At 37.2% G+C, this 27,594-nt stretch overlaps 1 protein-coding gene across 1 annotated transcript in view; it reads left to right on the forward strand.

Moving 5' to 3' along the window:
- Nucleotides 1-27,594, forward strand: part of LOC138695042 (structural maintenance of chromosomes protein 3-like) — a 116,452-nt gene that overhangs the window by 30,030 nt on the left and 58,828 nt on the right. The window contains exons 12-13 of the mRNA XM_069819376.1: nucleotides 3,131-3,227; nucleotides 4,824-4,981. Coding sequence (XP_069675477.1) covers nucleotides 3,131-3,227; nucleotides 4,824-4,981 — 255 coding nt within the window. The remainder of the gene's footprint in view (nucleotides 1-3,130; nucleotides 3,228-4,823; nucleotides 4,982-27,594) is intronic.

The raw sequence follows: 27,594 nt of genomic DNA on the forward strand, positions 1-27,594 counted from the left end.
AGTAAAAAAAAAAAAAACATAAATACGAGTTATGGTGTACCTTCACATTCCTGTATTTAGATCGCACCATAACTCTCTGTTTGCATTTGTCTACAATTTTATTGACATTCCGAAAGTAATATTTTCACTGATATTGATATTAAACTAGCTCCAAACTGTTACTATTCGTAATACAGTTCACTCTATTGATCTTGCTTAATGTTTCAAAATATCGTTTTCTTATTTTTACTGTCTATCATAACTACTAGACTTCGTGGAATTGCCACGAGAATCGCAAGGTTTACTGCGCACTCGGTATAGACTGTATGAGAAGGGGGCGTGCAAAGGATGGAGTATGCCTGTGATGTAAACACTGAGCAGTATACTGCGGTTACAATAAAACCTGTATCCTGCATTCAAGAAATATAATGAATGATCATTGAAGTAGGAAATGTGTAAACATGTAAATACACAATTATTTTGTAGTGAGATATATTAACTCTTAAAAAAATATTGTACTAGCAGTGAAGAGTTACGTACATTTTGAGCGGCTGCAAAGTAATCTTCTTCGATGGTCACTTAAACAGTTTTTATTTTGGGAAAATGTACGTTCAACATCACACACATATTTGAAGAACTTAAAGTCACTACTTTTTAGTACACCAACTTCAGATGTCTTGTCGTGACCTGATGGTACATCATTTATAATACAAAGTTGTGAATAGGCAGAATTTTTAGCAATAACGTTTCTCAACTTACATTTCACTTTTTCTGAAATTAGTGAATTGTTATTTTGGATAACGGTTTGCGATACTTTATCCACTATATTAAGGGCTTCTGAGAGTTATAGTTTAGACGATTCTAACAGAATGAGCTTTTGGACACGATTTTAAAATTAGAATCATTGAACAGAATATCTTCCAATAGCTGTTCAGAAGGCAATGATTTTACAGCTGCAACAGCGGAACTGTCTGTGCTGTCCAATGCATTAATTATTTTGCCGTAATGTTCTGCATAATAATTAACAGCATCCAACCACGTTCCCCAACGTAGTATGTTTGATTGAATTCTTGTCTGCACTGAACAAATGTTAAGCTTTGACTATTCCAACCACAGTAATGCAAAAACAAGTGCTTACATAGGTATACATTAGCTGTAGCTGCTCCATCTCTTTGGACTCGTCACAACTCTTAACATGAACTGCTTATACTACGAGACCGGGCGGTTGCTCGCCTCTTCTATACTACCGTACATCGGCAACCTGATTGCATGCTGCGTGTGGCAATTCAACGAAGACTAATAATTACACTTTCGCCTTCACTCATTTAACATATTTTTTATTTATCACTGTCTTGAGCAGCAAGACTTCTGCAGTAAACATATCACAATACATACTAAGATAACAGAATATAGATAAGAATATTCAGACATTAAGGATTAAGTTGACATTACAAATTTTACATTTAGTAAATCAAATTATAACGGAATTACTTGAGTACAGACATGTATACACGCGAGTCAATATATTCATTTACACTATGGAAAGGACTGTGTATCACCATCGATAAATTACAGACTTGAACATCAAATAATGTACTTTGTGTGCATCTACTCGTACTAGTAACTTGTTGCACAATGTTGTTATGACAATAGGATTTTTTTTTTTTTCGTTGTTGGTAACTCTATAGCATCTATTAGATGCTTTATGGTTGTGCTAACACATGGAGTTACTTGTCAACAATGTGACGCTGAAACGTGTGTTCAGGTTACTGCCCAGCGACAGTCCTGACGTATTTTTATATTGTGATGATTGGTTAATTAATATTAACCCGGCACACTCACAATCACACTCGCATTCATACAAATTTCCAGACTCTAGACACCCAGGGAATTCCTCTTCTTCAAGAAAAATTCACCGAGAGCCTAGCCCGGGAATCGAACCCGGGACCTCCTGATCTGGAAGCCAGCATGCTGACCAACAGACCACGGAGGCAGTCGACAATAGAATTGAACCATTTTTTTAATTAGTTAGTCTGACATTTGGTTCTATGTGTTATGTCGTATGGTAACAATGACTTCAGACTTATGGTGGTAATTATATTTTTCTTTATTTTTAAGAGACATTTGTGTATGTACGAGTTTATTACAGTTAAAATTTTTTTTTTATAAATGAAAGTCTACAGTGTGCATCATATGCTGAGCCTGTTAATATCTGAAGAGTTTTTTTTCTGCAAGAGAAAGATTTTTTGTATGCCACTGCAAGTACCGATACCCCAAATGTGAATCTCATATGATAGTAAAAAACGAATACCGGTAATAAAAACTTTAAAGATACAGTTTGAATATTAGTTGTTTTAGGCTTCTCAATAAATGTAATACTCTTGAGAGTTTTGCACTTGTGTACGTAATTGAAGTAATGATCCCAAGTTAGGCCTAGTTTTGAGTTTAATATGATTCTCAACAATTTTACAAGAATCTATGTATTTTCGTACTATTTTTAATGAGAACATTATATTTGTTGTTTTACTCAAAGCCATTGGCCTGAAACCATAGATCTGCGTCTTTATATGATGCATACATAAGTAATTTAAATATATTTACATTCCTGTTTGACGAGTATAAAGTTCTGTCATCCTCAAATAAAACTGAGTTACTAGATACATTTAACACCTTGTCATAATAAATTTGGTACTCTATTATCGGCACTTTAATAAAGCAGCACCAGTATTAACATAACCTTTCCCTATATTCCCAACTGTCCCAACCTAGAACTTATTTCAGTCCTTCTATACACCAATTTCTCAGATTATGCTTTATAATTTTCATACTTATGTTATTTCGCCTCACAGATCAGACTACACTAATGTTCCTTCCTGAATTCTTGTCATACTAAAATACCTATAATTACATTTACAGCTCCTCCCACATCTCACTACAAAAAACCAAAATCGCTTTTCCTATTAACATTTAACATTTAACACATTTCAAGTCATTGAAATCTCTCCTACTCCTAATACAGTTCATTCCATTGATCTTGTTTAATCTTTTAATATATCGTTCTCTTATTTTTACTGTCTGTCATATTTACCTTCCACCTTCATTCATTTAACACATATTTTTATTAATAAATAATTATTTTTTGTTTTCAAAGTGAACTTTCCCGAGCCAAGGCTGACCTGAAAAAGAAGCATTCTTTCCTGCTGCATGATGTCAAAACGAAGAAATTTCTTTGTTCACTTGTAGACAAGGTGGGAGTTATTATTATTATTATTATTATTATTATTATTATTATTATTATTATTATTATTATTATTATTATTTATCCATTTACAACGTTTGGTTTACAACTTTAATCAAATGGCAGAAAGTTTCAATATGGAAATTTCAACTGACAAATCTAAAGTGATGGCTTTTTTAGGAAAGGAACCAGTCCGTAGCAAAATATGCATCAATAATTAGATCATTGACAAGTAAAAAATTTTAAGTTATCTTGGTTACCAGATTTCATATGAAGAAGAAAAGGATTTGAATGAAAAAATTATTAAATTCAACAGAGCAATGGGGATAATTAATCAGATATTCAAACCAACCTTAGTACAAAAACACACGCGCACCAGAATTTATAAAACATTGGCCAGACCTATACTCTGTTTTGGTAGTGAAGCTTGGACGATTCGTAATATTGATTCACAAAGATTAATGCTGGCAGAAATGAGATTTATGCGTCGTACAGCGGTATACACGAGAATGGATCACATAAAAATTTTGACATTATGAAAGAACTGCAGATTAAACCAATTACGGAATACCTTCAGAAATACAGACAAAACTGGAGGTCACATGTCATCAGAATGCCTCGTTCTAGAATTCCACGCCAAATTTTAAATTACCATCCTGTGGGCAAGAGATCCTTGGGCAGACCATTCAAGCGTTGGCAAGAGACCGTAACAGGCCACTAGGCCCAATACATGCAAGGATGATGATGATGATTTATCCATTCATTCATTCATAGTGTTCTGCCCAAAGGAATATCTTTCGTTGCGGACCAGCATTCTCCATTCTTCCCTGTTTCCCACTTTTCTCTTACAAGCAAACATTCTCATGAGGCAGAAAAAAAAATTTTTCCTTCCACCATGTTAATAATGTCAAGACAAATATTTATACAAGTTTTGGCTACTTGAGCACAATTGTGTTCATCACTTACTGCTCCATAATTTCATTTTGAGGGAAAAAGTAAAGATGTGAATCTAAAAAGTGTTATTGAAGGGTCCTGTTACAACCCATTTTATGAAAGAATGACAGTAATATCCTTACAAGGTCCTCATAATTTTGTATTTGTTTGTTCCCAAGAAATTGTGGGTAACTTCTCGAAGAAATATTCCTTCCAGACTTCTCTTCAAAGCTGCTCAAATAAAATATCCTGAAGTATATCACAAATCTATGAACAACGAAAACTCCCTCTTCGATTTCTTTCTCACTTATCCTGGGCAGGTATTTGAATGCTGGCCCATTTCGGTCTAAAGTCTTTACAAAGTTTTTGACACGACCAAACGTGAACTGAAGAAAATGAGGAAGAATTGTCACACTTTCCACTAGAGGCTATCGTTGAATATTCGTTTTTAGTACTCCCACATATTGCCATGAAGATCATTTACTTTTCCTTGAAATGAGACGTTCTATCTCTACGGTCCATTTGTAGAGGGAAGAGCAGAGTTTATATAGTGTAACCTTGTTGGAATCCAATTAATATTGCAGTTAGGTACTTTTAAATCTGCACAGTTTTCCCAAGAAGTTATGTAATATTTTAATTCATTTTTAATATAGGTATTTGATTGTGTTTTCAGAATATTATACTTGGTTTGGATGGAGTGAATGGAATATTGAAGAATATGCAAGAAAGTGAAGGTGTTGACAGAATATCAGGCTACTTTGGAACAGTAACAGACAATGTGGAATGTCAGGATGCTCTTTTAACTGCTGTGGAAGCAACTGCTGGAGAAAGGTTAGTGTTACTGGTATTTAGTTATTTAGTTCTTATTCTCTGCGTGTTATAGCTATACAGAAGTTTGCCTCTCTTTGTGTGGCTGTGTGTATGTATGTATGTATGTATGTATGTATGTATGTATGTATGTATGTGAGAGAGAGAGAGAGGGGGGGGAGAAGGGTAGATGGAAGTGGGGGAGGAAGAGAGAAAGAGAGAAGAAGATATGAAAGTGAATTTTATAATAATAAACTGAATCATAAATGCTGTTATAGAGAATCATGAAAACAAAAGAATTTGTGTAGGTATTTTAGATGGTAGAGATTTTTCTGAGTTATCAGCCAACTGTGACGAACTTATTAATGCTTGGAATCTAGTGAATGAATTCACTAAAATTTATGCCTGCTGTATACCACCATACACTGTCCTTAAGCGATGGTTTCCAAAAGCCATGCATAATCCGCCAGATATTGCGAAGATTGAATTTCGTTTCCATACAAAGACCATGTTGTTGTTATTGTTGTTGTTGTTGTTGTTGTTGTTGTTGTTGTTATCTAATGCCGGCCTTTGGCAACGAAGCCAATAGCATTCTTGCTCTCCAATATTTCTCTGTGGTGGATCAATCAGGTAGAACTTCACAGGTTTGTAGATGATCTTCAGTCATTTCTTCTTCTTTGTTGCATAGATTCTTATGTACAATACGTAATGATGGTTTCTAATATGCCATGCTGCAACGCACATTCGATCTGCACAAGATTGCATTGTGATCCACTTGACAGCGGGATTGTTACAAGAATGGCATCTGAATTCAGCAAAGATATGCATGAAAAATTGATAGATTTAGTATGGAATCATTTCATATTATAGAATTTATCGAATAATTATAAAAACATGACTGTAAAAGAGAATGTGTGGCAGATGATTCGGGGAAAACCTAGCAAGTTTACTGTAACTTAATAATTCGTTTGTTATTACATATTTTGATGGGTTACCCTGGCTGTTTAATGTAACACGAAACTAAAAGTATAATATGTTTTCTCATGTAGTCAGAAATAATGATAATTAATTAAGAATAAAATATATAGGCTAGTATTAACCTCAAATTGGATTTGTATCACATTGCTTCTTTATTAATTTTTGTGTTGATTCAGATAAATCTGGATAGGTATCTTTTATGTTATATGAGATTATTTAATGATAGCTCAACTCTACAAGTTTATTTTGACATAATTAACAGAAACGCATTTCTTATACACAATAAAATGTACTTATTGCTGCTGTTTATACATTAAAGATTAAAAATAATACACTATGCTAACGTGGACAAGTTATAGGGTACTGGTAATAAAGGTAACAATATGTTATTATTTGAAACATTAATGTTGGAAATGAGAATGGATTTAGGCTACATAGATACATTATTATTAGAAGTTCCTTTATATCTGTCTCATGTACTAACAAATAAATAATTGCTAGATCCGTGTTGTCAGCCATGTTGTGTCTTATTTACTACAGGAATACTCATATTTAGTGTGTCTTTGATATGTTATAATTACTCCAATAAAATAACAAATGCCTTATGATAATTGCTATCGTTTTCCTCTCCATGTACATATGGTCAACCACCAGACATGGGCACAATTTTCTGTTAAGTGAGGCACTCGATTTGAAATAGTTTGTTTACTAGGCGAGCAAACTGCAGAGTAGGAAGGAAATATAAACTGCTGTGACCTGCGTCACCTTACCATAATCACTAAGGTGTCAGTGGCGAATTATTAGGAAAATGTCTGGTTAACGTGAGACTCTCGAAAACTTTTATGTAATTTTGGCAAATTAATTCAGCAGCTTTACTCATAAACCTCTTTACTGTTCCTTCGTCACTGAATTGATTTAAACCACAGGCGAGAAATTGCGTACCGTAACTAGCCAATAATATTCCATCACATTGTCTACGTTTATTTTCTTGAATATTCTGGCATTTCTCAAGATTACTAAATAGATAAGCACATTCTCGACCTAAAATAATTTCAGAAAATCACATTTATTTTTTTACGCACATTTGATATTTATAAATTTCCTTGGGAAATAGTAGGTACAAACAACATTTAATTTCTCGTACCTTTTAATGCTGCGTGTTTAAGGAGTAATGTTATTGTTGTTGTTTTCTAATGCCAGGCGTTTGACAATAAAGTCATTTGACCTCTTGCACTCCAATATTTTTCAAAGATATTGTCATGGCCAGCCAATGAAGCACAGATTTTGAGGTGTTCCGAATCCATTTCTTGATTAGGTTAGATTAGATTAGATTAGATTAGATTAGATTAGATCTTTATTAGCCGAATAGAATTACAAGCATTCATGGCGTCGTCAGTACACAAGAAAAATGACATAACATACAATATAATACAAAAATAGATTTAATTCTAAATAAATTTAACAGTTTAATATTATAGGACAAGCTTGATCTTCAGTCTCCACTGTTCTATCTAGTATCTTCTCTTTTTGCTTTTCCCTGTGTTTTCTTCAACTCTGAGTTACCTGAAACATAAATGGTCAAGGGCAGTATCAAGAAACGTTAAATTCTAAAATTTTAAATTTAGATATTCATTTGTGCAAAATGGCATATGTGTTAATAAAATGTTCTGTACCTCTTTTTTGAGTTTTCTTATGTTAAGTTCTTTGATTTTCTGTGGAAGTTTATTATATAAATTGCTGCCTCTATGTGATATGCTGTTAAGACATCTGGTAAGCCTGTGGTAATTCAGATGTATGTTTTGGGATGTTCTGGTGTTATACTCGTGATAGGTTGAATTTGTTTTAAAAGAATCTGTGTTTTGATGAATAAAGCACACTGTTTCTAAAATATATATGCAGGGTACAGGTAAGATTTTTAGTTCTCTGAAAATTTTTATACTTTCAGTCCGAATAGGAACGTTTTTAATGATTTTGAGTATTCTTTTCTGCAATTTGAGGACTTGTGTCACTTTTGGTGAAAATCCCCAAGTAATAATGCCATATGATAGTATTGAATGAACATATCCAATGGTTTGAGTTGCACAATGGGAAGTTAGGGGACTGATATATTCCAATTCTATGCAGGTGTTTGGCCAAACAATCATGGCCTTTTGCCAATCTAAATGCAGCTACAGACGATTTTCGTTGTAAATCGGGAATTAACTGTGGATTTTGATGCAGAGAGTTCCATTTTTTCCATTGCGATTGTGTTATCAAATTTTGTTTGTTGAAGTCTAAGTATGTAGATTTAATAAATGTTTTCACAGAGTAATACGTAGATTTAGTAACAGGTCTGTAAGTAGCAGTGCTGCCCTTCTTTGCTAAAGCATCTGTATTCTTGTTTCCCAGGATTCCACAATGGGATGGTATCCATTGGAATACAGTTCTTTTATTGAGTGATATTAATTGAGAGAGCATTTTAGTTATTTCTTAAGGAGTAATGTATAACATTTATTAATGCATATTAGATAGACGTGGGAAGTTGCGCGTAAAATTAATTTCTGCACAATGCGTAAAATACGCGTAAATTGTGTAATTTGCTTTAAATGTAATAAAATCACAACTTCCCAGTGGCGGCTCCTGGGTATTGAATTAAGTGGGGCTGCATACAAAAATAAACCAAGCAACTTATTTTATTTAAAGATTAGTTCCATGCGCCTTGGTTTGTAGGTTGCAAATTTTGAATCATCTTATTAAAATCCGGTATGTCGTTTAACATAATCTTTGCAATGGAAAACATAGCTAATGCGGTCACTTCTCTCATCGTATTTCTAAGATAGGATCTTACTCTCTTCAAAGACGAAAAACAAAGTTCTGATTCGGAAGCTGTCATTGGTATGCGCAGTAGTTCCACAACTTCTCAAAATGAGGCCTGCAAGTTCTCAGATAGAAGAAACTGCAAGAGCTTGACTGCGTTACTGATATTTCTGAATTCTTGCCTCTGATGCAACACAGTGAGTTCCGTTTTTAGTTTGTCTTAATCGAACATTGGAAAAAGCTTCACACATACATTTAGGTCATTTTCAGGAAATGAGCTTTTGTAGCATTCAAATTTTTCTTGATCTATGAACTGGAATCGGGTGTTAGCTTGTGTGATAATAAGGTCACACACTTCCTTGGCTGCCGCAACCCTTGTCTGAATCCCTTCTACCTTACGACGCTTTTTAGGGTTTTCATTTTCACAGATCTCGCTGCTCAACTGTGCACTGTTCCGTGCTTGCCTCATTTATTGTGATGTTGTTAGATGTTTCAGATTCCATTATGGTTTGAAAACATTCTAGCAATGACTCCTTCTTCTCATGAACAACATTTACTGTTCTTATTTTAAAACTCCATCTTATTGCCCCAGCTGGTGGAATTGTCTTTGAAACACATTAATCTAATACATACTGTGAGGAGATCGAGAGAAGAAAGCAGGAACACTGGATAAATTAGCAAAAAATATGCGAACTTTTGTATTTTGTTTAGCAGCTCTTTCCATTATGAGATTCAACTGATGGGCACTTAATTTCACATTTCTCCTGAATTGTTAAGTTACTGAACTGAATAGACTGTAAATATTGTACAGAATTAAACATTGTTGCACTTGTTATACTCACAACATTAAAGAGACTGTATTTAAAACTGCGCGCTACTGACAAACTGCTGCAAATTTTGCAGCGCCTGGAAACTCTGGATTCACGGCAAGGGGCAGCAGGGGGAGGGGTAAAACTAACGCGCAAAGCATCCGAGACGAGACTGGCAGCTCCAGGGGAGGAAGTGGCTTCATCCTATAGTCCTTGTCTCTGGTTTCGCTCTGGCAGCACCAGGGGAGGAAGTGACTTCACTAACGATTGCGTGCATGTCAATGAGAGCGAAATTTTATGAAAAATTCGAGCCGCTAAATAGAGACTGTATAATAAATGGTATTTCACAACATAAAACGAGACAAGAGCCACAAATGTCTGGGGGTGCTGCAGCTCCGCAGCCCCCCTTCGAAAACTGCCCCTGCAACTTCCTCTAACAAATTAAATAAACAAATGTTTAATAATTGTTAACTCGAGTTCCCAGGCTATCAACGTGCGTTACTTGCGGTAATTGATATATGTTCTTCATATTAAGTGTTATATTATCTTCTATCATATGAAACGATTTGCCGACATCGCATATGTTTCCGCATGTTGCTTAGCTAACCACTACCCTGGTACATAGGCTACACCATAGTTTACTCGTATTAGTCATCAAAGTTGTTGATTTTTAATTGGTTATTTTACGACGCTTTTCCAACTGCTATGGTTTTGTAGTGTCTAAATGAGATGAAGGTGATAATGTCGGCGAAATGAATCCAGGGTCCAGTGCCGAAAGTTACCCAGCATTTGCTCTTATTGGGTTGAGGGAAAATCCCGGAAAAACCACAACTAGGTAACTGCTGTCATCATAGGGCCAATATTAAAAGAGAAAAAAAAAAACAACAACAAAATCTTTTGAGAACTCTCTGTGTACACTTTTCCAGAGGCCACACCTTTGACTTTTACTACACACTTCTAGATTGTTCGTGATCATATTGTAATTTGATAGTCTAGTTATACAGGGTGTAAGGAAAAAAGGGTATAATATTTTGAGAGGAGGTAGAATTAATACAAACAAAATAAAAAGTATAATAAACATGCGTAAAAAAATTAATGTCTTTGAAGAAACAAGGACTGTTAAATTGGTAGGTAAGCCTACTGTAAGCCTATCTTTTCATGCGAGCTCTTTGCTCATTTCTCTTTGGGTATGTCACATCTGTTTACTCTTTAGTGTACTGTATTGCAGTAGGAAACAAGCAAAATCCTGACACTAGAAGATAATTATACCAAATTATATAAAATACCAATTTTACAGTCCTTGTTTCTTCAAAAATATTTATTTTAGTACCCATGTTTATTAATTTTTTTTTGTTTTTATGAATAAAGGCCTACTACCACGTTTCAAAATATTGTAATCTTTTCTTAACATCTCGTATGTACGTTACATTTCACCACTCAAATTATTTTCCTTTCTGTGATTAATGAAATTTTAAAATAAATGCTTGCCAATTATATTGTGATAGCATTTTATTAAAATGAAAATAATTTATTACACCGCATATAAAATCGTGTAAGAGTTAGTTTTTCGACGCAACGTAAATTACGTTTAATATATACGTAAAATATGTACCATGCAATTTACGCGGTCAAACCTGATACTACGATTTTCGAGCTTAACAGACAATGTTTGTTCTCTAAACAGCAAAAGAACTTTTCCCATTCCACATGAGAGTCGTTTTCAGCTCGTACACACTACTTTGATAAGCTATGATTTCGCCAATGTTAACGGAACATATAATCTGCCCACACCAACAAGCTACGAGTAGAGGGGAAAGGGGAGTAAGACACTTATGTCATACAGAGCAATAAGCATTGCCAACGTTGGTGAGACACCAATTCTCAAATGAGACACCTTTGCCCATCTATGCACTAAAACAATGGATGGTCAAATAGTAAAAAAAAAAAAAAAAAGTTTTAGATGATCAATTACTAACATAAATTGTGTTTTGAAAAAACAGCCAGAAAAACTAGAAAAAAAAGTACTTGTAAAATATTGATCAACCATGTGCTGATAGAAAGTGTGGCAAGTAGTTTGGGCTATTAGCACTATGTAATTGACTAATATTTACAAGGATATGACAGCCTATATAATTTTTTTCCCTTAAGAGGTCAACCACTAGTACGTTTACCTTAACAGTAATTTATTGATACAGTAATATTAATTATCTTTGGGTTCAAAAATGGAGATATGGGAGGAGTAAAAATACAGTTAGGGACATATGGATCAGAGCTATATTAGCTGAACTTAGAAGTGGAGACACTGGAAAAAAGCTTAGGTACTACGGAGAAATGGTGAATAGGCCGATGAGTATAATTGTAGGAGTCCACACCTGTGGAGTAACGGCTAGCACGTCTGGCCGCGAAACCAGGTGGCCCGGGTTCGATTCCCGGTCAGGGCAAATTACCTTGTTGAGGTTTTTCCGGGGTTTTCCCTTAATCTAATATGAGCAAATGCTGGGTAACTTTCGGTGCTGGACCCCGGACTCATTTCACCGGCATTATCACCTTCGCTTCATTCAGACGCTAAATAACCAAGTTGTTGATAAAGCGTCGTAAAATAACCTACTACTAATTGAGGGCTTTGCCGGAAGAAAGGCGGATAGACCTATACGCCCTTCTTCGGGAAAACGGTTTAAAATGTAGTGATAATTATAGTAGCGAAATTTTGTTTTGACTGTACTGTACATACCTGCAGGACAGGGCTGCGTGCGTGTATAACATTTTATTCAGGTGCGTTTTAAAATCTTAGATTGCATGTATCTCAATTCGCCATATTGACGTATACGCCCTTTTTCCGGCAAACCCCTCAATTGTAGGAAAGGTGGATGAAACAAAGTTAGAAAGAATAGCGCTGAAAAGCTGATGATAGCAATTTTGAGGTGAATGTGGCAGAGATGTTGGAGAGCGAGTCGTCAAAGGAGATAAAATGCTAAGAGTGAAATGGTTTTTGCAAGCCAGCATCTCAGAGAATGTAGTGTCAATCCCTTGACCAGAAGAGTAAATGTGATAAGCCTATTGTCAGGAAAAGAGTGGAATGAAGCAATCAGTGACGGAAAAGAATAGAGTATAATTGAAGGGATTCAAACCAGATATGGATAATCCACAGTAAATAGTTTCAGAGATATTCAAGATTTAAATTCAATTAATTGATTAACTAGCGAACTTACTCGTGTTAATTAATTAACACGAGTAAGTCCACTAGTTAATCAATTAATTATATTCAAGTGTTAAAAGTAGTGTACGCAAGATTCAAAATGGATTTAAATTCAATTGCGAATGGTTAAATCTATATGGTGCCAAACTAAATCTCACAATTGCACCCTTTATTAGTTAAGGAAACAGTTATTTGTATTTACTACAAGGTAGGTTAAGATAGTAAGCTGTAATTAAGATGAGAAACTTAATTTTTGTGATATTGTGTGATGGTCACTTCTGGCTTGAAACCTTCAATTGAAATGGTACACTAGGGGAAGGGTTCTTGGAAAATTCAAATTTTTATTGTTAATTATATATCCCTTATTTTAGGAAATGGTTCAATGATGAGAAGGAAAATGTGAAGTTACCTTGATAGAATGCTAGCACTTGATTCTAGAGTCAATTTACCCAAAGGGAAAACCGAAGATTTTAGTAGAGTTTAAAAGATGATTTACTTCGAAACCAGTAGGAAATGTGTTGATGGCATAAATGCCTTGTTCAAGAGAACAGAAGTGAACAAACTCGTGTTTGATAGGCATGAGAATGTGGAGTTTATTGAACAGTACACATTTGGTAAAGAATGATTTCCAGTGACTACAAAGTAGTAAGGCTGACCAAGCATGGAAGCATGTGCGTCTCACAACAAATATATTGTGACAGCGACGTGAGAATCGAACTCACGACCAGCGTCCCGCAAGAAAGCAGATCGCACAGGCTCCACGGAACATTGAGTGACGTCGCGCGGTGGAGAGAAGAGAGAGGGTGTATTACGTCAACGCGACGAGTCTGCGCGCGCAGCTGCTATTTAACGCAGTGAATGTGGAACGACCTTCCCGAGTATTCCAGAAGCCTGTCGATGTAGAGATATCGAGATAATTCTCTACAGACCTGTAGAAGGTTCTCGCAACTATGATTTTGCTATAAAAGAGCAGGCGCCAGCGAACTAGACAGAGTTTTCCGAGTTTTCAGTTATTCTGTCAGTGAGTAAGCCAGAGCGAGCAAGCCAGTCAAGCCAACCGGAGTTCGACTCGAGTGTGCGTCCGCATCTGCGTCAGCATCCGAAGGCCTGAGTTCGAGTGCAGTGGATCGCAGTTGGAGGGACCTGAGTTCGAGTGCAGTGGACCGCAGTTGGAGGGACCCGAGTTCGAGTACAGTGAACTGTCTCTGAAGATCTGTGGTTCGAGATACTGTGAACTCGAGTGACTGAGATAGAAGAACTGTGAACTGAGAACTGATAGTTCTGATTTGTAAATAGTGCTTTGTAAATATTAGTTAAGATTAACAGTTAATTGTTGTTCGTACTAGTCCAAGTAAATTGTCATTGTCGTCGGTGGAGTGCTATAACGAATACTGTGTTGAGTGAAAATCCAATTGTTGACGAGAGCGTTTAAGGCGAATTGTAGAAAGGAATTATTGTTGTGGCGAATAAATTACATTGTTGTAACTAATAAAATTCACATTGGTGTCAGAACCGGGATCATTATCGACAATGGAGAACCTACAGCTGATCCTGCAAGCCATCGCAGAACTGAAAAACGACTTAAGTGCAGTGAAAGCAGAAATGAAAGACGACATGAACGACATGAACAAGCACATCAGTGAGGTGAAAAGTGACATAAGCGGAGTGAAAGGCGACATAAGCGGAGTGAAAGATGACGTCACTACACAAATCGAAAGTGTTTCGGCCCACGTAGATGGAATTGTCGCCATTGTGAAAGACGAACTTAAGGCCGATCTGGATAAATTAAACCAGAATTTTACAACTATAAACGAGACAGTAGCCGAGTTGAGACAGGATGTAGACCATTTCGACGGAAAAATCCGCGATCTCGAGCGTCGTCAAGAGCAGACGAGTGAGGTGATGGACCGACATGCTGAAGAAAACAAGCACATTCTCGCGTTGGTGGATCGCCAGGCTAGAGAACAAAAACAGATAGTTGCCGAGGAGGTTCGACGTGCCATGCAAGAAGCGGCCACAGAGTTGAGGACTCCATATAGTGGCCCTGCGGAATCATCGCCTTCAGCCAGACATCACAACGTCAAGACGCCGAAGTTCGACGGTACGACGTCTTGGGCGATATTCCGTCGCCAGTTCGAGGCCACCGCAGCACATAATGGCTGGACTCCAGCGGAGAAGACTACTCAGTTGCTGACCACGCTTCAAGGACAGGCGTCGGAGATTCTTCACAGCGTTCCAGAAGATGGGACAGCCGCTGAGATAATGGCGGCCCTGGAGGGACGTTATGGTGACCATCAACTTGCTGCAGCATTTAGGACCCAACTAAAAACGAGGGTCCAACAGTCAGGCGAGTCCCTGCAAGAATTCGCGATGGCGGTGGAACAACTGGCCCATAAGGCCCTCAGGGGCCTACCTAATGACTTCATCGCTGGAGAGGCGGCCTACACCTTCGGCAGCGGAGTTCGAGACCCGGAAATAAAGCAACAGCTACTCTTGGCAGAGCATCGCACCATCAATGCAGCTCTGGCGGCGGCCCTCAGGATGGAGGCAGCCAAGTTGACGGCGAACGTCTCGGCATCGCACCGGATTAGGAGCGTCGCGGCGGCCGACGTCGAGGAACGTCAACCGAAATCACCCGAGCGACGAAGACGAGGAGTGCCCACCTGCTGGTCCTGCGGCGAGCCTGGACACCTGAGGAGGGACTGTGACCGATCTGGTCACAAACAGGGAAACTAAAAGGGGCCGATGCGATGAGGGGCACGTCGGCGCCGTCATCACCATCCCCTCGGCTGATCTTGAAGACGGTTAACAGAAGATGCGACGATGGGCTGATTGCTGACGGATGGATAAGAGGCCGCCCATGCAGAGTACTGGTAGACACCGGGGCGTCGCTCACTATCGCCAGACCGGAAGTCGTGCGTGGACTACCTGGGAGGACGCCGCTGCGCCGGTATGAGCTACGTACTGCCTCAGGCGAGAACCTGCCCATCCAAAGAGAGGTTTTCCTGGACTTGACCTTGGGAAAGAGGAGACTGGAGATGTGGGTGTTCGTCGCCAACATCACTGAAGACGTCGTCCTGGGACTCGACGCCATGCGGTTACTCGATGCGACGGTGGACGTCCGGCGCCGTATACTCCGTCTTGGTCAGGATGAAGTCTTCCTGATGGACGCCGAGGACCAACCCGTGGCCAGCGAGCTCTCCTTGGAGGGCCAAGTGGAAAAGCAAGATGGCGCCCACGCAGTACGAGTATTGCTGCCCAGCCAAGCCAAGGATGGGGTGGCACCACCATAAGGAGGGAGCAGCCGGAGGACCCCAAACGTTGGACCGACTAGCAGCCTACCAAGGGACTGCCCGAGACGAGCAGTCCTAAGGAGGGGGCAGTGTGACAGCGACGTGAGAATCGAACTCACGACCAGCGTCCCGCAAGAAAGCAGATCGCACAGGCTCCACGGAACATTGAGTGACGTCGCGCGGTGGAGAGAAGAGAGAGGGTGTATTACGTCAACGCGACGAGTCTGCGCGCGCAGCTGCTATTTAACGCAGTGAATGTGGAACGACCTTCCCGAGTATTCCAGAAGCCTGTCGATGTAGAGATATCGAGATAATTCTCTACACACCTGTAGAAGGTTCTCGCAACTATGATTTTGCTATAAAAGAGCAGGCGCCAGCGAACTAGACAGAGTTTTCCGAGTTTTCAGTTATTCTGTCAGTGAGTAAGCCAGAGCGAGCAAGCCAGTCAAGCCAACCGGAGTTCGACTCGAGTGTGCGTCCGCATCTGCGTCAGCATCCGAAGGCCTGAGTTCGAGTGCAGTGGATCGCAGTTGGAGGGACCTGAGTTCGAGTGCAGTGGACCGCAGTTGGAGGGACCCGAGTTCGAGTACAGTGAACTGTCTCTGAAGATCTGTGGTTCGAGATACTGTGAACTCGAGTGACTGAGATAGAAGAACTGTGAACTGAGAACTGATAGTTCTGATTTGTAAATAGTGCTTTGTAAATATTAGTTAAGATTAACAGTTAATTGTTGTTCGTACTAGTCCAAGTAAATTGTCATTGTCGTCGGTGGAGTGCTATAACGAATACTGTGTTGAGTGAAAATCCAATTGTTGACGAGAGCGTTTAAGGCGAATTGTAGAAAGGAATTATTGTTGTGGCGAATAAATTACATTGTTGTAACTAATAAAATTCACAATATATATTTGAGGCTAGGAAAATTATTTCTAACCACCATAGCGTTAACACAGTTTTAGCTCAAATAACTCTGTTGGTCAGTTTATTTTCCATTTTTCCGAGGAAATACCATTGCCATTCTATTCTCAAAGGCTCTCCTTGCAAATACTGCGCATTAATAAATTCAGTAAGTGTATCAGTCAAGAATATTTAAAGCAAATGTTGGTGATACTTATAAAAACACATTTGCAGTGCAGAAGATTATTTATTTCATGTGATACAAAACTTGCCAATTGTAACTACAAAGATTTGTGTAATTTTATTCTGGAGCATTACATTTGTTAAAGATAAAAGTTTCGAAGACAGGTGATATAGAAGATTTTATCAAGTCATATTTTGTGTTATGGTAGCCTACTTGTGGATTCTGTTGCTGTAGTAACATCTTATGCCATTATTGTCAAGTTGAAGCCGGAGTTGTGACTGTGGTATTTTGTGCTTCAGTTGTGTTTGTGGAAGCTGTAGCTGTAGTTGTGGTTGTGGGAGTTGCTGTTGTGGTTGTAGGAGTTGCACCTGTAGTTGTAGTTGTTGGAGCTGAGGTTGTAGTTGTGGGAGCAGTTGTTGTAGTTGTGTACCTGCAGTAAGCATTCCACGCCTCTTGTTTTGAATGGCACGTCGCAATTTTCGCAGTGTTTCACAGTAACAGTCAGCGTTCACTGTTTCACCTCTTGGAAAGAAGTCAATGAGCAGAATGCCCTTCCTGTCCCAGAACACCGTGCACATCACTTTCCATACCGACAGCGTCTGTTTGAATTTCGTCCTGACCGGAGATCCACTATGCCGCCAATGCATTGACTGCTGCTTGGTTTCCAGGGTGAAATGCGAAATCCAAGTCTCATTGCCCATGACGATCCTGTCGAGGAACTCGTCGCCGTCATCGTGATACCGTTGCAGAAATGTCAGTGCTGCTCCTAAACGTTGCATTTTGTGTTTGGGTGTCAGGTTTTTCGGCACCCACCTGGCACACACTTTTTTGAACAGCAGGTGCTTAGTGACAATCTCATGCAACAACGATCGCGATATCTGCGGAAAATGGCTGCTCAGCTCCGTAATCGTGAAGCGACGGTTCTCCATGATGCACTGCTGCAGCAGCTCAACACGATCATCATTGATGAGGGACGGTCGCCCACTGTGCTCTTCATCATGGACACTTTGACGACCTTCGGAAAACTGCCTGCACCAGCGATGCACTATCTGCTTACTCATGATGTTCGGCCCATAGACCCGACAGAACTGCCAATGAATTTCAATGGCTTAATGCTTTGTGCATTAAAGAACTTTATCACTGACCGAACCTCGCAGGCGGCAGGAGAAGGAATAAGAGCTTCCATTTTGGACCACTGCTGCCACACTACTGCCACCAGGCGGGACCTGTCCGGCTGGCATATGATTGATATGTCATAGATCTGTTATGCATGCGCAATTGACACGGCTAATTACGTTTACTTTCAAGGGGAAAAAATCGGGAAACTTACTTTCTGGATGCGCCTCGTATAATCTGTTCAATTTTTGTACCTTACATTTAACTATCCCGTTTTGATACTTTATAATTAACTGCAAATTTGATAGCCTACTTCATAAATAACTGTTCAATTTTAATACGCTATATTTAACTATTCTATTTTGATACTTTATATTTAACTGTTCAATTTTAGTACTTTATAAATAAACTTAGTAATAGTGAATATTTAAACCTGTGATTATTTTGAAAGCTTGAGATCACATACGGTATCTAAATTTAGGAATTCCTCCTATCCATAAGCAAGTATGGTATATAAATCACTTTGTCAGAAAGTTAGGAAGTTATGACGCAGTGTCCACTCCGTTTGTGTTATTTTGGTAAATTTGTTGATATGCCTAAAGTGCACAACATAAGTGTTAAAGTGAACAGCAAGGACAAATGATAAATTATTGCGATACTATGAATAACTAGCTTCGATTTTTTTACATTTTCAACATCCAGGATGCCAAAAAATGTTTGCAGTCATGATGTGTGTATCTTTGTATGTAGGCCTATATGTACAGTGTTTATCTCAAACTCTTGGACAAATTTTGTTCGTATTCACTACTTACGAGTCAATTTAATTGAGAATGATGCACATCAAATATAACGTAACATTCTTCAGTGCAAATACCATACCGTATATTTTTAATCCAAAAAACAATAGCGATCTTGTCCAAATCGAAGAAAAATATTTCGTGATTGGAGCCAGTGTAATAATTATAGTGGGATTAGTCTCATTGGTGTTATAGTGCGATTGTGGTAACAGTCAGTATGATAGTTGTAGTAGCTGGTGTTGTAGTTGTGGTTCTGGTAGTGGGAGCTGGTGTTGTAGTTATAATAGTTGGAGTTGGTGTTGTATATGTAGTTGTGGAAACTGGTGTTAGTGTGGCTGTTTTGGTTGGTGTTGCGATATGTTTTGTGTCCGTGGTCATGGTATATGATAGTGAAAATATTCCAGTTATTTGATTGCACAAATTTTCATGTGCCTGATTCATGTTAGACAAATTTTGAAAGGAAAGTGACTGAGACCTGCATACGAAAAGTGAGGCCACCAAGACAATTGTCTAAAATATAAGAAAATAATCTCTCTTTTAAAATCCTTATTGTGTTGGTGTTGACTGGTGCTGACTTCTTGGCAATGAAACCATTAACTCTCTTGCTCTCCAATATGTATGTATGTATGTATGTATGTATGTATGTATGTATGTATGTATGTATGTATGTATGTATGTATGTATGTATGTATGTATGTATGTATTTATTTATTAACACTACAATTGGGTATACACCCAGTGGCAGTGGTATATAATATACAATAATTACAGCAAAAAAAAAATAAAATAAACGTAAATTTACTTCTAACTATAAATAAATAGATGCAATAAACCTAGGACTACCGGTATAAATAAAAAGTATGCTATAATAACGTCTACAATAAGCAAAAGTAAACCTAACCTATTTCACCCAACTATTACCAATTTAAGTAATTACATATCACCTTAATTAATTACGTATCAACTTAATTACATATCATCTTAATTAATTACATATCACCTTTATTTTCATATCAACTGAATTACATATTATCTTAATTAATTACATATCAACTTAATTAATTACATGACACAACTTAGTTAATTACACTGCACCTACAAATTACATTGTCAGTCTAACCTTTTCAACCCTTCCTTAAATGTGCTGGAGTGTTCATATTACATACTGGCCCTCATAAGGTCCGAAAGAGTGACCTTGATACCGTGCCCGATGTCCGGATAAAGGGGGGGCGCCGCGTATATGTGGAGACCTGGTTTCTCGTTCCTAAGTATAGGTCGTATGTTCTCCTTCTGGCATCTGATTGGGCCTACGTTGTCCAATACGGTTGAGGTCTGTATGAAGGGGAGTATTCATATTAAATACTGGCCCTCATACTGGCCACTCCCTTTCATACAGATCTCAACCTGATTGGACAACGTAGGACCAATCAGATGCCAGAAGGAGAACCTACGACCTATTACCGCAAGTACTCCCCCCATCGAGACTACTATATATATATATATATATATATATATATATATATATATACCAGCTTGCAGACTATTTCCTTATCCAACAACTGCTCTGAAGATGACCACAACACAGAGGTCGAAACGTCAGCCACCAACACCAAGACAACACGGTAGAAGCCCTAAAGCTTATCCACACAGCATGTACACCACCCGCGGAAGCCTACGCGAACACTTTCCTTAAATGTATTGATTTTGAGAGGACCACCCTGAAAGATTGCCGCAGGTAAGCTCAGGGGAGTAATATAGGGAGTAATGTAACAAAAAGTATAACCGTTTAATATAAGCACCATATTTTTATTTTAAGGTGGTTATATCACCTACACGCAACTCCTAAACTGGAGCACCACACTTGCCGTTAGTTAGCGGGATCCATATGACTTAGCTAGGAGAATTGTTTGTCAGGTCACATGCTGAAATAGCATTTCCTCCATTTTTATGGAACAGTTAGTTATACTGCTGTGACTCAGTCCCCAGAGCCTCGTTTGTTAAAAACAGCTTGCACCACGGGAAAGGTGAGCTTGTAATTTGAGTAGGAGAGGTTGTGGAATGCACTTCACTACTCCTTGTAACCCAAAGCCCTTATTATAAACCCACTTATTTTTCTCATTGTACGGAGTAGCCTATAGAGACAAAACAATGCAATATTGTAAAGACAAGACTTCGATTTTCACCAGAACACGTTTACGGCATTAAAGTAACCAAAAAGAAATTATAGACTTGTTGTCTGCTTGTTTGTGTATGGCGATTTCTCTTAAGCCATTTTAGTATTTTATTCATATTCATTAGTACATCAGTTATTCATTGATTTTAAAACGTCATACGACTCGGTTAAGATAGAAGTTTTATATAATATTCTTATTGAATTTGGTATTACTAAGAAACTAGTTCGATTAATTAAAATGTGTCTCAGTGGAGTCCATATAGGTCAGTTTCTGTTAGATGCTTTTCCAATTCACTGTGGGCTAAAGCAAGGAGATGCACTATCACCTTTACTTTTTAACTTCGCTCTAGAGTATGACATTAAGAAAGTCCAGGATAACAGAGAGGGTTTGGAATTGAACGGGTTACATCAGCTGCTTGTCTATGCGGATGTCATGAATATGTTACGAGAAAATCCATAAACTATTAGGGAAAACACGGGAACTTTACTTGAAGCAAGTAAAGATATAGGTTTGGACAGTGGCGGATTTTCAGGGGAGGCAAGAGAGGCCGTGCCTCCCCTAATATTGTACTAGAATACAATATGACAGTATTAATTCCAGCTGAATTAAGATGAATAAGTTATAGCAAATGACGGACTTTTTCCTTTTATATTAATTTTACTATTCACTATGACTAAAATGTAAGTTACGTCAAGTCGACCACATTCAGTTGGCAATGCTCACTCGCTATACTGTAGATAGTACAAATAATTCATACTGAAAAATAACAGATAGCGCTGCAACCTGTATAGTCGACATTAGCACTCTAGCAGCCTGCAGTGCGAGAGAGGGAGAGAGGAGAACAGCTACATCACTCTACTCCCCGGTAACCATGACAACAGCAATTCAACCAATAAGATAGCTAGTTAGCAGAGTGTTTAAACTTAACTAGAACGCGTGAGGGGAGCCGAATTTGGAGACGTCCTACTCACCGCCGACAACTGTACTGCTAGTCACGACTATTTACGGCTTGTATTGGCAAGCTCTTTCTTTCTGTCTTCTTGGTTTTAGAAAATTGAGTCTTGTGTTGTTAGTTTTCTCTCCCTGCATAAAAGTTTTCTTTTATGTTGGTAGATTTTTCTCTTGTTTGCGGGTGTTCCTGTTATTTTTTCTTTTGTGTTACGAGATATATTAATTTATATAGTATATTAAATATATCGAGAGTTTAGAAAGAAATGCGGTAATGAGCAAGTCCCAGATTCTTAGGTTCGGACCAATTTTGTTGCTATCTTGTTACTCTCGAAATATTGCTTTTCTTATTCGTTTTATGTTGCAACAAATAACATTCTTAAATTTAATATGGCCTAAAAAGACCTAATTCGTTGGTTAGGACTTAAAATGGCCTAAAGAGACCTAATTCCTATTAGGAGCACTACTTAAATGAGTTGTTTGCGGGTGTAATAATTTATTAAAGATACAGTGTTGTAGACATAATGGACTATTAATATTGGTAAATAGTTCTATAAAACATTCCATCGTCACCACGTGAATAATCAGCTACTTTTTAGATTTATAATGTTAGGCCTGTAATAACGGATCTTTGAATGTAACTCTAAAAGAGTATTGTAGTATATTAACAGTATGTTGTTTATTTTTTCTATTTTTTGCCCCCGGTAAAATCATATAAATTTCCTAAAACATTAGATTTAAAATCCTAAAAAATTCTAAAACATAGATTGGAAAACCTATAAATTCTGCGCTTGGTAATGAAGTACGTCACAGGCCTTATATCAGTGGTCGGCAGCACTTGCTGAAATGTGCAAAGGGTACGCGGTGCCGTCCTGTGTGCACCGTCATGCAACCCCTGCCTTATATTTTAACTCATGTAATGCAAACTCTCATCAGTCACGTCTTGACCTCCTCAACTTTCAAATCCACCGTCTGCCACTGGGTTTGAAAGTAAATCTCGAAAAGACAAAGTATATGATTATGTCTCGTGACCAGAACATGTACGAAATGGAAATATAAAAAATGAAAATTTATTCTTTGGAAAGGTGAAAAAGCTCAAATATCTTGGAGCAACAGTAACAAATATAAATGACACTCGGGAGGAAACTAAACGTAGAATAAATATGGAAATTGAGAAGCTTTTGTCATCCAGTTTGCTTTCAAAAAACGTGAAAGTTAGAATTTATATAACAGTTAAATTATTGGTTGTTCTGTATGGTTGTGAAACTTGGACTCTCACTTTGAGAGAGGAACAGAGGTTAAGGGTATTTGAGAATAAGGTGCTTAGGAAAATATTTGGGGCTAAGAGGCATGAAGTTACAGGAGAATGGAGGAAGTTGCACAACATAGAACTGCACGCATTGTATTCCTCACCTGACATAATTAGGAATATTAAATCCAAATGTTTGAGATGGGTAGGGGTTGTAGTACGTATGGGCGAATCCAGAAATGCATATAGAGTGTTAGTTGGGAGACCGGAGGGAAAAAGACCTTTGGGGAGGCCGAGACGTAGATGGGAGGATAATATTAAAATGGATTTGAGGGAGGTGGGATATGATGATAGAGACTGGATTAATCTTGATCAGAATAGGGACTGATGGGGGCTTATGTGAGGGCGACAATAAACCTCCGGATTCCTTAAAAGCTATTTGTAAGTAAGTATTCATATTCAGTATCTGTGAGTCAATTTAATTGGAATTTGTGCTCATGATATAAAGCAATTTTTATTAAATGTTACGGTACTTTTTGGTATCAAAAACACAAATGGTGATTTTGTCCAAATCAAAGAAGAGGCTTGCTTCATGGTTCTTTCTTCCTTTTCAATTCCAAGTATGGTACCGGTATATTTTTTATTTTATTGGGTTATTTTACGACGCTGTATCAACATCTAGGTTATTTAGCGTCTGAATGAAATGAAGGTGATAATGCCTGTGAAATGAGTCCGGGGTCCAGCACTGAAAGTTACCCAGCATTTGCTCGTATTGGGTTGAGGGAAAACTCCGGAAAAAACCTCAACCAGGTAACTTGCCCCAACCGGGATTCGAACCCGGGGCACCTGGTTTCGCGGCCAGACGCGCTGACCGTTACTCCATATGTGTGGACTGTTACCAGTATATGATTAACATAACTCATCCCAACGTTTCCCTATAGGAATGACGCACAATAATAAGATCTCTTTGCTACCCTAGTGGTACACCAGTAGTTTACATAGTTCCAGTGTAATGATGATGTTTATGGAACAATGCTGGAATGCCCACGTGGAAATGGCGCCTACCACCTAGCACCATCTTTGTACCCCACAAATTCCATTTAGATACAACTGATTTTGGATCTGGTTACCAGCGTGGAAAGCCATTGTTCTAGCTGTATGGCTAATAGGTCTTACGTAAATTAAACAGGCAAATGAAACGTAATACTCCATAACAAACGGAAAATATCGTCTACAAAATTATCTGTCCTTTTTATTATGATTTCGGTCCAAGTTTTATTAATTTCAAAGGCATATTGGTTCCGTTAAGTTCAATGTTAATTGAAAAATGAGTTCTATTCAGTCAATACTTAACAAAAAACACAATAAAACATGTTATAATAACATTTACACAAATTTAAAAACAAACAAAACAAACAAATCAAAATTGGCGAAAACGTTTGTTTTTAAATCTGTGTAAATGTTATTATAACATGTTTTATTGTGTTTTTTGTTAAGTATTGACTGAATAGAACTCATTTTCCAAGTTTTATTGCCTCTCGCACAGACGAATTATCACAAGACACTACGAAGATAAGCATGAATCCCCTTTCTTAAAAGCTTAGCAGTGACTGCTTCTTAACCCACATTAGTGTGTGTGTGTGTGTGTGTTTGTTTGTGTTTGCGTGCGTGCGAATTTCAAATTACATACTTCTGGTTATTTGACTACAAAGCAATAGAATTTCGGTACAAACTAATACCGGTAGGCCTACTATTTTTTTAATATCCTTATAACTTTTAAAAGAGATTTTGAGTAAATAGGAAAATATTATAAATCATTATGTATGCCATTAGCTATTCTATACGAAATCGTATAAAAACTAATGAAAAACATCTTTTAAACTATATAATTAAAATTTAAAAAATGAATAAGATATGTATCTTAGTTTCTAATATTAGAAAAATTCCGTTTGTATGCAATAACAAAAACTACTACTACTACTATTATTACCATTACTACTACTAGCAATACTACTAATATAATAATAATAATAATAATAATAATAATAATAATAATAATACTTTTTCTGCTTTAATGTTGAATGTTAAAAATTTATTGTATTTGGAGTGCAGCAAACGCTAATGTAGAATTAGAAATTTCCATTGTTTGTACAATAATAATTCTTCTTTCAATTTGTCTCCCAATTTCAGTCTTTAATTTTTTAACGTGAAACATTCCAGAAATCTAGTCACGTTTTCTGTTAATACGTTGATGTTATTAATTATTAAATTCAACCTTGGATGACTAAAATTCTTTGTTTAAAACAAAGTAGTTTCGAATCCAGCCAACTGTGATGAAACATACTCGGGAAGCAAATGTTTCATCACAATGATTTTTTTTTAACCTAAATGTAAAAGCTTAACGAAATATTCAACTTAGTTTTAATCTGAACAAAAATTATTATTTGTACACAAAAAGGGTGATAAATGCGGGGAGTATAAAGACAGAAATAGTTAATTTAACATAATCTAATTCTAAAGTATCGGTACTTAACTGTGGCATTAATTTCCAAACAAATCCAATTCTCTGTAATGGTATTATTATTATTATTATTATTATTATTATTATTATTATTATTATTATTATTATTATTATTAGGCCTATTATTAGTATTCACACATTTTTAACACATTACTTAGGTTAGATGCAAGGATGTTGTTATATTAAATTAAAAGTATCATACTTACCAGTAGCTTTGCCATTTTGTAGACTGTTAGCGATCTGCAGCTTCTGTTGTCTCTGAGAACTTGAACGCTGACTGATGATATGCACTTTCATTTCCCCTTTTTATACATGCATTTGTGACTGCATATCATCGATTCTTCAGCGTCACACCACACCAGTCTGACATTTGTATCAATGTTGGATTATTTTTACTTAATTAATTCTAATGTTCACACATGTGAGAGTATTAGATAACTATTAAAGATATCTTTTCTTCACTCAAGTGAACGTGTTACAGTTATGCAAGAATATATTCAATTAATAAGTAGAACCTGGATTTTTAAATATATGTCTCAAAATATGTTTTCAAAAAGTGTATTTTCAAATAGCAGAAAACAGAATCTTAGTTCGGTATCTATATTTCTAAGATGTTTGGAAAGAAAGAAAGAAAGAAAGATTTCTGACGTACTGTAAAGTATTTTTAAAATTTATGTTTTTTATGTTACATCTGAAAACTAATTCACACTTTTCATGTGGCAATAAAAATACTTCCATATTTAATGTATCAATCCAATTATTTTATGCTTTTTAATCAAAATTTAAGCTTTTCCGAATTTTGAGAGGAATTTCCCTGAAATGCTTGATTTATCCTTTATGTCGGCTTTTACCATGGAATACTGTTTTGTCCGCCTAGAATACGTCAGAATGAACAGAAACTGTCTTCTAGTTAGGAGCACCCATTCACTGAAGGAAATCAGATGTTCTTCTACATTAATGGTCAAACAATTCAAAATTCCTTCGAAATAGCTGAAACTTTTAATAAATTTTTTGCAAATGTAGCAGACAATCCTAATAACCAGGTAACAGGTAGTCAGGAAACAACCTTACATGGAACAGGAAATGTAAACACCATATTTCTATCTCCCGTGACTGCAGATGAAATTCTGGATATAATAAAAAAACTAAAAAATAATCTTTCCTGTGGACCTGATGACATTCCGGATGGTATTGTAAAGAAATGTGCTGTACTACTAGTAGCTCCACTAGTAAACATCTGCAATTCATCTTTAATTAGTGGTAAATTTCCCGAACAATTCAAACTCGCAAAAGTATGTCCTATATTTAAGAAGGGAGATAAACAAAATATTAACAACTATAGGCCGATATCTCTATTATCTACATTCTCCAAAATCCTTGAAAAAGTTATGTATAATAGATTAGTTCGGTTTTTAGATTGCAATGGTGCACTATCAAATGCTCAATTTGGATTTCAAAAAGGCAAAGGAATTAATAACGCCATATTCACTTTCACGGAATTTATTCTAAATTCAAAAGACAACAAGAATCAAACAGTTGGGCTATTCCTGGACCTGAGCAAAGCATTTGACACAGTTGACCACATGATACTGATCCAGAAACTACAATGGTTTGGCATAAGGGGGTTAGCTAAAAGTTGGTTTGTTTCTTACCTAAGTGCAAGGCAACAATTTGTTGAAATA

The sequence above is a fragment of the Periplaneta americana genome, chromosome 2 (genome assembly GCF_040183065.1).
Source record: "Periplaneta americana isolate PAMFEO1 chromosome 2, P.americana_PAMFEO1_priV1, whole genome shotgun sequence".
NCBI lineage: Eukaryota > Metazoa > Arthropoda > Insecta > Blattodea > Blattidae > Periplaneta > Periplaneta americana.